This window comes from Lathyrus oleraceus, chromosome 7, assembly GCF_024323335.1.
Source record: "Lathyrus oleraceus cultivar Zhongwan6 chromosome 7, CAAS_Psat_ZW6_1.0, whole genome shotgun sequence".
Classification (NCBI taxonomy): Eukaryota; Viridiplantae; Streptophyta; class Magnoliopsida; order Fabales; family Fabaceae; genus Lathyrus; species Lathyrus oleraceus.
The window spans coordinates 495553393-495564156 of NC_066585.1; the positions used below are offsets into that span (position 1 = coordinate 495553393).

Here is a 10764-nt window from a genome sequence, read left to right on the forward strand (position 1 = left end):
CCGAGTGAGAATACGTAGGCACGAGGGCTTAAATCCTTGGAGAGCACGCTAATAAAAAAACTCACTTCCACTCCGTAAACCTTTAGCAAATAAGCATTAAGATAGTGACACTCATTAAAGCGAAAGACAATCAAGATGGTTCCCATTAAGTACAATAGATGTGAGGGGAGATAATACATTCCCCTTGCATAATCGACTTTTTAATCCACTCATGGTTGTGACGACCATTATTTTGGGGGGTTTCTCGATATTTTCCCTTTCCTTTGGAATAAATAAAATTTGATGGCGACTCTGTATTTTTCGCGCAGCAAGATACACCAATGGCTTCAATTAGAAAACCTCTCATTTTTATATCTCCCAGAATTTGATTCAATGGATGATCTTTTGTAATTGTTCGATCTTGAGGCAGATGGTTGGAGGTCTCTTATTTTTCATCCTCAAATAAGCTTTTCTATGTATCTTCCTTAATGTCCTTATCCTTTATTGTTGGACTAGAATCCTCTTTAGGACTTTCTTCATTGATCAAATTCGCCGTTATCAAACCTGAAATATTAGAACAAATGTCTTTCCCCATCTTTTAGGTAAGGAATCATCAAAGTAAACATGAATAGATTCTTCTAATGCAAATGAAAATCAATTGAATGAAAATAATATAAATAAAGTGAAACTACACAAAGATAAAGGAGAATGAAACGATCATACCAATTACGATGATATAGGACTAAACTTTCTGCACAAGTAACATTAGCAAATAACAACACTATTACAGCAAAAATAAAATAATATGATAACAAATATGATTGGATACATCTTCCTTCACTTGTCTTGAGAATTCATAAAGATTCTTAGACACTCCTACACAAAACAACAACAGATAGAACTAGGTACTCAATTTTAGTTAGGTCCTTGGGGGTTAGTTGATTTACATTTAGGAATCCATATATTTTTACCATTGGGAACTTGAACGTTCCTAACATGACAAATAGGCCTAATGTGACCCTTATCTTCACAATAATGGCAAATAGCTTTAGATGAAACACTCCTTCTATTTCTTCTAGTGACACGAGTGTTTTTCTTAAAAGCCTTCCCTCTTTCACTTGAAGAATTAGAACAAGTATTAGATAGTACGACAACATGTATTAATTATCCCTTAAGAGTTTCAATTTCACGTTTTAATATTGGACATTCAACACATTCCACAACTTCTATCTTTTCAGCTAAAGTATCTGAAATAATACAACGCTCTTTCATTAGAGATGTATAAGCTACCTTTGGACAATCTAAAGCACGATTAAGATTCTTTATCTCCTATTCAAGTGTATCAATGATTTCTTTTTGGAGAGAAATTTTCTTTAACACTTTAATGGAATCAACATAGATGTCATTGAAAGCATTAGACAATTCACTATAAGTATACTCATTTTCATAATCAAAATTATATACCTTTGAAGTTCCACTTTTCTTTCGTGCCATCAAGCAAAAGTTGGCACACTCATCATCGGAACTCGAGCAGGAATCGGAGGAACATTTTTCCACCTCTTCTTCCCACACGATGTAGACTCTACGACCTTTAGAATATTTTCCTTTCATCTTGTAGAAAGCATTATATTTGGTTTTATGATGTTTGGTGAGATTTTGACATGTTGTTCTATAGTGCCCCAATTTACCACATTCGTAACATGTAATCTCATTGTCTTCTTTCTTGTGATCCTTATTAAGTGGATGAGTATGTATAAAGTTCACTAGATCTTTGTCGGTATGCCTGAGCTTGTTTATATTAAGATATCTATTGTAGCGTCTAACGAATAAACCCATTTCTTCCTTTTTTGCAAACTTCTTCATCAGATTTATCACTTTCTTCCTTTGACTTCTTCACTTTTGAAGATGAATCTTTCAAAGAAAAATATTGTTTCTCTTCTTCTCCTTTCTCTTTCTTTTTCGGCCTTAATTCGCTATCAACGAGTCATTTCAGCTCCTTCTCATGCTCGACTAACTTCCCAAATAGTTTTATAATATCCAAAATACTAAGATCATTTTCTTATTTAATTGCAGTGACTTTTGGTTTCCACTCCCTGCATATGGATATAATATTTTGTTAGTACAATCTTTGTTAGAAAAGACTTTACCAAAGTCTCGCAGTTTGTTGATTAAACCGAGGAATCTAGTTTGCATGGAATCCACAGATTCTCCATGTTCCATACAAAATAGTTCAAACTCCTATGTAAACATATTAATTTTAGAATCATTGTCGTCCTTTGTTCCCTCATAGAGAGTTTGGAGAGCATTCCAAATACCTTTAGCACTCGTATGATGTGAAATCAAATAGAACACTTTAGCACTTAAGGCTAAATTATTATGTTCCTCGCTTTCAAATCATATAAAGCCTTTTTGGTTTCATCATCATTCCAATGTTTTGGATGTTTAACAACGTCATTATCGCCCTTGGGAATATATGGTCCCTCGGTGACGATACACCACATATTTTTATCAACCGATAACAAGTGGACATACATATTTCCAATATGTATAATTTTTGCCTTTAAAAACTGGTGCTCTTTTATACGCTCCCTTAGGATCGTTATCTTCCGACATATTCACAAACTTTTAGATGTTGATTAAACACAATCAAAAGACTGACTATTTATGCCAATTGTTGGGTGTGAATATGGAAGTAGAAAAACAATCTATAGGGGGGTGAATAGACCCAAATTAATAAATTCAATCGCCATTTTCCAAAATCAGAGTATTTTCAAAAATGAGTTACGAGCGGAAGGTTTGAAGCGAAAATGAAAATTATACAAATGAATATGATCAAGCAAACACATTTCGTTTCACAAATATCCAAGATTATAATAATGAAACACTTAGTATGAATTGATTCAATTTGTATAGTCAAGAGAAGTGTACACAATGATTCAATTCGTGGAGTTCTAAATTTATTTTTGTTTTCAAATTTATCAATCACAATACTAACTATTCTAGTTATCTAATTCCAACAAAACCTAAGCTTTATGTAATTAATCATTATCAAGAATAAAACAATATAATATGAGGAATTGAAAAAATTGGCATGCAATCACTACGAATTTAAATGGAAGAGTAAGAGTTAGAGAGATAACACCGAGATTTATACTCCTTCAGCATTTATCATAGTTTTTCCAACGTGCACTCTTCAATGGTTTTCCATTGGAGTCTGCATAGTTCTTTGTTATTACACAAATATTTTCAAGAGTTCATACAATCACCAATCCACTATATAACTGAGAAAATAAATCTCCGTATGTAATCTTTACTCGAATATATTTCTTGAATCTTCCAATAACACCAATTCTGCTCCAAGGCTTTGTGTGTAGCTATCAACCCCAGGATCCTACCGATTCCTTGAGCGGTGAAATTGTTCGAAAATTCGAGAAGAACTTCCTCATATCAGTAGCCTTCCACACAGTTACTACTATGGCAATTCTGGAGAGAAGAACCTACTTCTTTTCAATGGAATTTGTCACCACCATCAACAAGATTTCCAAGAACGGGGTTAGTTTCAAGTATGCTCCTCCTTCAATCAATCTCATAAGTCTTGTTATCAAGATCTGAACTCAATTAAAGTTGAAGATGCGAGAAATTCGTAGCAAGACTTTGAACATTCAAAATAGAGGAAATTGATTTTCACTTAGAATCACACTGAAAAATCTTAACAGAATGATTGATGTGGTATGAAGAATAATGACAAAAAAGATTTATATGTGTTTGAGGTAAAGCATAAAAAATGGTTGAAGAAAGTTAGTTAGATTCGAATCAACAAAAATATGATTTGGATCAAATGAGAAAAATGAGGTGGAATTAAAGAAATAACCAATTTTTAAAAAAGATGCCAGTTGATTCGGATCAGGCAAAACGTGATTCGAATCAAGTACAAAATTTGATTCAGATCAAATGACACATAACTGACAAGAATTTTCGCAAAAAAGCATTTGATTCGAATCACATTCAAAGTTTGATTTGGATCAAATCAAACATGAATTTTGAAAAATGAAATTGATTCGAATCGTGTACAAATATTGATTCGAATAAAATTAGGCAAAACTTGTTCTCGGGAAAATGATCAGGATCAAGTGTAAAATTTGATCAGGATCAAATTACTAAGTTTAACTACTGTCCAATTTGATCAGGATCAAAAATTCAGTGTTAAACTGAACGATTCGAATCAATCTTGTAAAATCTCAAATTTTCAAATTTTCAAAAGCATTTTGAGATTTCACCTTTGAATCAACTTTGACTAAAAACACAAAATGAATTCATTCCACTAAAATATGTTATTGATCAAAGAACATTTAGATCAAGATCAAATCTAACCAAAGTTTTATGCATGCTAAAAACGAATCAAATTAAACTCGATTCCAAGAATATGCAATCATGAAGGAGACTTAACAAATCGAAATAAATCAAAGATGAAAGCGATAAGACAAGCAAAAAAATAACCGGATATTAAGGACATGCAACTACATATACATATTATTCAGCAGTTCATTGGCACCTTCCAGTCCAAGGTTAGCTCACAATAGCTAGAAGTCAATCAAGGCATCAGGTTGCGATACTAGAGGTGGAATCAGATGAGTGATTGGAGGAATTTAGATTGATCCAGTCATCTTAGGAATCTAGATCAGATTTTGACGTGACAGGACTTCTTCTCCAGGATTTACAACATTCCGCTAAGGAGATAGAGGTAATTGATTAACTGCTTCTTGAACTGCGACAACAACAATAACAACAACGGATCAAGTGCCTTTGGATTCATCCCTCACATGGAAGCATATGAATTAGAGATCTGGAGATTCAAAGAATCGAAGTTGAAATAATGCTTAATTGGATCTAATGTAACGAATCTTAACGTTCAATTCCGGAGGCTCTTGATTCGGTGACTTGAGAATGTCGATTCCTACAAATGGCGTCACTATTTCGTATTAAAACAAAAAATGGAGTGAGGCTCAGAAATGATGGTGGTTCTGAACTTCCAGCATATTGGAAAGGGGGATGACCTATAAGTTTACACTTCAACGCTCAAGTCAGTATGTGAGAGAGAAAAGTGAATTAAAATTGAATTTGAAACTTATTACCTGAATTTAATGCACTATATATAGAGAGAGAGTAGAGAGAATAACGAGCTCATTATTTTTTAGGTTTAAGTTGTAGAAAGTTGTTAGAAGCATTTGTAGTTTAGATTCTTTATGATTATCGAGAGAAGAGTCCTTGTATATCGTAAAAATTCTAAAAAATTATAATTCTTTCAAGATGGTCGGCCGAAGTCGACATGACCGGCTCAAAACAGTAATTAAGAGCAATTTTATAAAATTATTACATTAATTTCAAAACAAACGATAGTTTTGCATATTTTTAACCTTTTGTGCACAAATTTAAAAAAGACCTCTATTTTTAACCGAAATGTCATTTGTATTAACATTCATAAGTTTCAACTGAAACCCATTTATATAATATACAAAATATTAATCAATTATTCCACATGAAAAGCAATTCCCATATAATACATTAAAAAAAACAGTTGTCAGATACAAAAATTGCCTCTATATGTCCCAGAAAACAGTTGATCAATTATTTGAGAAATTAATCATTCTTGACTAAAATAGTAGAGTTATATATGTGTGTTTTTTATTTCTTTTTAGGGATTGAAAGGAGCTTAATTAGTCCAAAACAAAGGAATCAATTTAATTTATATTGAGATGTAGGTGTCACTCAATTTTTGTATATAGATAAATGCATCTGACTTTTTTATTTCCTTCACTTTCTTTTTTTATTTTTACAATTTTTTATTATTATTTATTTACTTCCTTAACTTCTAGCTAATGATATCATTTTTTATATATAAATGATATCATATTTTATTTTATCATTGACGATAGATGGTAGTTGAAATAATTGAACAAACAGAGAACCGTAGATGAGAGGCGGCTACAATCTCGACCGTCCGATTAAGATCCAGACGCGTACTCGTGTGCGGGTGTGTTATTTCCTTCGCGCGTTTTCGTACCTTTTTCCTAGCATCTACTACGAAAGATACTTAATATAATTTCAACGTGCATAACTAGCCGAGTCAGTGGACCAAGTGAAACTCACTCACACAAACATTGACTCAGTAACTCGCTCTCGCTTCTGTTAAACATTATTTAAATTAAAATCACCGCCTTCTTCTTCATCACACCATCGCCTTAATTTGACAGTTTAGAGAGAGAGAGAAATTATTCTTGAGAGAGAAAGTGAAGAAAACTAATGGCCGGAGTTAATCAAAACGGCGTCGCCGAGTTCCCGGCGGTTCAGACTCACGGTGGACAGTTCGTTCAATACAACGTTTTCGGTAATCTCTTTGAAGTTACTGCTAAGTATCGTCCTCCGATCATGCCGATTGGTCGCGGCGCTTACGGAATCGTTTGGTATTGCTTCGTAATCTTCTTTTTTTCTCTTTCTCTTTATTTTTATTTTTGGATTTGGATCGGTTTTTTTTTTCTGAATCGGTTTTTCAATTAACTAACGGATTTGGAAATTGAGAAATCTGAATTGTTATGTTGATTTGGTTTTTGAAGTTCGCTCTTGAACACGGAGACGAATGAGTTGGTTGCTGTTAAGAAAATAGCGAATGCTTTCGATAATCACATGGATGCGAAGCGTACGCTGCGTGAGATTAAGCTTCTTAGGCATTTAGATCATGAAAATGTGAGTTATCTTTCTCTTACCATGTTTAATTGATTAATTAATTAGATAATATTGTATTTTATTTCGTTCGTACTGGTATTAGATTTTTTGTTGAGTACAAATTTTCAACTGCCATTAATTATTTCCTAATCTGTTCCAATTTTATTTGAGATTTCATTATTTCATGTAACTCTTTATTTAGCATTTTTCTGAAAAAAATTGCATAAGAAAATTGACACCAGTGGTTCTTAATTACCTATCACTATCATTAAGATGATAGTTGTTGATTGTTGATAATAATTTTCGTTGACATTTCATGTAAGGACTATTTGGTAGACATCCAAACACCGCAATAATATGTGTTGTTATCATGGAAAATTTGGTTCCTTTTAGTGTCCTACATGAAAATTAAATGTCCAAAAATATGTGTGGTGAGTAGCGACACGTTTGTTGAGTTAATGGAACCAAGCCATCTCTGTTGACAATGGTGGATGGTGGACCATGATGATTTAGGGAAAAAAACAAGTCAATATTGAAAAAAGAAAATGCCCCAATTATTTATGTAATGATGGATTAAATTTAATGATATTAATGTGTGGTTGGGTCTAACTCAATCCTATAAACCGGTTTGCAAGGTAAGTCATTTATAAATACATATACAGGCTATAGATTGTCCGACATGGGACTCTTAACACCCCCTCTTATGTCAAAGATTTACGTCTGGGACGTGGAACTAAATGGTGGGTGGTCCAATATAATTATAAAGTCCGATGATAACTTCTTGATTTTGAAGAATATATGATGACATGACATGACACAAGTTTAGTTATAATTTTTTTCTTTCTAATATAACATTTTTACTTGGCTACAAATGAAATTTGATTCATACCTAATTTGATTACTTTCATACGGTTGTAAAGTTTACAGTGTAGTTTAAGCTTTAACGTATCAAGTGTGAAAGTCTCAATATGATAAATGAAAGATATATTATTCTTTAGTGATGGTTAAAATGTTTGTTTTTATAACAGGTCATTGGTTTAAGAGATGTTATTCCTCCACCCTTGCGTAGAGAGTTTAATGATGTCTACATAACCACCGAACTCATGGATACTGATCTTCATCAAATCATTCGCTCCAATCAAAATCTGTCAGATGAACACTGTCAGGTCAGTGTTTTGAATTTGTTGTTTTTAATATCATAATCATCTCCTTGACATTTGTACGCTGGAACGAACTGAACTAACTGTTTTGCTGATGCTTGGATGCTCTTGGACTTGCAGTACTTTTTGTATCAGATTCTTCGTGGACTGAGGTATATACATTCTGCAAACATTATCCATAGAGATTTGAAGCCAAGCAATCTGTTGCTGAATGCAAATTGCGACTTGAAGATTATTGATTTTGGTCTTGCGCGGCCAACTATGGAAAATGACTTCATGACAGAATATGTAGTCACAAGATGGTATAGAGCTCCTGAATTGTTGTTGAACTCCTCAGATTACACCTCTGCCATAGATGTTTGGTCTGTTGGTTGTATCTTCATGGAGCTTATGAATAAAAAACCTCTATTTCCTGGCAAAGACCATGTGCATCAGATGCGCTTATTGACAGAGGTAAGATTATAAAAATCAACATACCTGATAATTTTCATAAAAATTAAGCATTATATAAGTTAAATGTTTTTGCTAGTTGCTACTAGGTCATGGAGTATAAGTTAATATTCATAATATTTCAAGCTGTTTGATATAATGAAAACAATCAATAATTTTATCATAAGTGATTCTAGTTATGTATGCTTACACTTGTTGCCTTTCCACAGCTTCTTGGCACTCCAACTGACGCTGATGTCGGGTTAGTGAAAAATGAAGATGCAAGAAGATATATCCGACAACTTCCTCAATATCCTCGCCAACCTTTAAATAGGGTTTTCCCCCATGTTCATCCCTTGGCCATCGATCTCATCGATAAAATGTTGACAATTGATCCCACTAGAAGAATCACAGGTAATTTTCTCATCCTCGCATCCATTTAGTCTCTATAGCTAGATAAAGCAACACGCAGGTTCATTTTGAACATTCGTGTTATCTGTGTTATCTGCATTACACACGTTGAATAAAATTTTCAAATTTTCATATCGACTTGTTTCTATAATGGCAGTTGAAGAAGCACTAGCCCATCCATACCTTGAAAAACTACACGATGTAGCTGATGAACCCATCTGCATGGAACCATTCTCATTTGAGTTTGAACAACAGCATTTGGACGAAGAGCAAATAAAGGAGATGATCTACAGGGAGGCATTAGCACTCAATCCTGAGTACGCTTAAACCGGAACAATAGAAGAAATATTAAGTTAATAAGCAAAAATAAATTCATTTTCAATTTTTTCATCAAATTCCCAGCAATGCAAATTTGCAAGAAGGAAAGGATTAAGTTGAATGAGAAATCTTTTGCCAGCTAAAACCCTTTAGGTGAGTTCAATCTGTGTGACTAGTTAGGTGCAATTATAGCTGTGTACCAACGAGTACCCTGCCTTATGTTGTAAAGTGTAATTTAATGATATTAAATTAATTCGTATAATTTTTTTGACCCTGTTTTGTTGGGTTTGTATTTTTTTCTCGTCTGTTTTTTTTTGGTTTACTAAGGACTCAGCATGTAATCTGTTTAAGTTAATTTGCATTGTTGTAACTTGCTACCATGATTTATAGCTTTTTCCTGCTATATTATCCGTATAGTGGATGTGAATTCAGTAAACACAACTTTTTAGATAAGCAATTCCTGTATGGTTCACAAATTTTGATGATTTACTCTTTACTTATGTTGTAAGAAACCGAAGCATTCCATTAAATTCAACTAATGTAAAGAAAGTTACCTTCTATAGAATATCTTGAAATACAAGAGATTAAGAGATATTTGAATAAATCATGTGTTTTGAAAAGTACTACGGAGACTTTATTATATAGAGAGAGATTATAACTAATTAAGTCAAATGCACTAGACTTGTTACATATATAATTAGTTCTGGGGTTTCGTGGAGATTTTGTAAACACGTCTATCAATTGATCATTATAGTTGACAAAGTTTGTGACGATGTCACCTGATTCGATTTTTCCCCTGACAAAGTGACAGACTATCTCAATATGTTTGGTCCTCTCATGGAAGACTGGATTTGAAGCAATGTGCAATGCGGCTTGATTATCACAAATAAGTGTCATTGGTCTTGCTTCTTCAATTTGAAGCTCCTTGAGCAATTGTTTTAACCAAATAAGTTCACATGTTGCTGTGGTCCTATACTCTGCCTCGGCTCTTGATCTTGCAACTACGTTTTGTTTCTTACTTTTCTAGGATATAAGGTTTCCTCCAACAAGTACACAATACCCAGAGGTGGATCGTCTATCAATGGGTGACCCTGCCCAATCAGCATCGGAGTATCCAATTATCTGAGTATGTCCTTTATTTTCATACACTAGACCTTTTCCTAGAGTACGTTTGATGTATCTCAGAATCCGGATAACAGCATCCATGTGTTCCTGACAAGGGGAGTTTAAGAACTGACTTACCACACTAACTGCAAAAGAAATGTCTGGACGACTGACGGTGAAATAATTCAACTTTCCAACCAATCCTATATACCTTCCCGAGTCAGATAGAGGCTCCCCCTGATTGGATAGTAGTTTATCACCTGGATCCATAGGGGTATTAGTTGGTTTAGCATTCAACAAACTTGTTTCTTCCAAAATATCCATAGCATATTTCCGTTGAGAAATCATCAAACCATCTATAGATTGGGCTACCTCAATACCCAAGAAATAACGAAGCTTACCAAGATCTTTTGTCTGAAATTGATTTGAGAGATGTTGCTTTAACTGGAGTATACCCTGCTGATCACTACCAGTTATGACAATATCATCTACATACACAATAAGATAAATACACCCTTGGACTGAGTGACGATAAAAAAACAGAATGGTCTGGTTCACTACGGACCATACCAAATTGTTGTACTACAGTGCTGAATCTGCCAAACCAAGCTCTCGGAGATTGCTTAAGACCATAAAGAGACAT

The 10764-nt window shown here is 33.7% G+C and overlaps 2 protein-coding genes across 2 annotated transcripts; one reads left to right on the forward strand and one right to left on the reverse strand.

Moving 5' to 3' along the window:
• The first annotated feature begins 6077 nt into the window (after nucleotides 1-6077).
• LOC127100581 (mitogen-activated protein kinase 3) lies at nucleotides 6078-9474 on the forward strand. Its single transcript, XM_051037812.1, has 6 exons — nucleotides 6078-6440; nucleotides 6591-6720; nucleotides 7728-7865; nucleotides 7980-8312; nucleotides 8519-8702; nucleotides 8857-9474. The coding sequence occupies exons 1-6, from the start codon at nucleotides 6280-6282 to the stop codon at nucleotides 9024-9026; spliced, it is 1116 nt and encodes a 371-aa protein (XP_050893769.1). The 5' UTR covers nucleotides 6078-6279; the 3' UTR covers nucleotides 9027-9474.
• Nucleotides 9475-10040: 566 nt separating this feature from the next.
• Nucleotides 10041-10764, reverse strand: LOC127104537 (uncharacterized mitochondrial protein AtMg00810-like). The gene is made up of 2 exons (XM_051041722.1): nucleotides 10692-10764; nucleotides 10041-10609 (listed from the first exon to the last, which is right to left on the reverse strand). Exons 1-2 carry the CDS (start codon nucleotides 10762-10764, stop codon nucleotides 10041-10043), a joined length of 642 nt encoding a protein of 213 aa, XP_050897679.1.

Coding starts and splice junctions, on each gene's coding strand:
- LOC127100581 (XM_051037812.1), top strand. CDS start 6,280: ATGGCCGGAGTTAATCAAAACGGCGTCGCCGAGTTCCCGGCGGTTCAG. Junction 6,441..6,590: donor GGCGCTTACGGAATCGTTTG/GTATTGCTTCGT, acceptor TGGTTTTTGAAG/TTCGCTCTTGAACACGGAGA. Junction 7,866..7,979: donor TGTCAGATGAACACTGTCAG/GTCAGTGTTTTG, acceptor TTGGACTTGCAG/TACTTTTTGTATCAGATTCT.
- LOC127104537 (XM_051041722.1), bottom strand. CDS start 10,764: ATGTCTCTTTATGGTCTTAAGCAATCTCCGAGAGCTTGGTTTGGCAGA. Junction 10,610..10,691: donor CACTGTAGTACAACAATTTG/GTATGGTCCGTA, acceptor TTGTGTATGTAG/ATGATATTGTCATAACTGGT.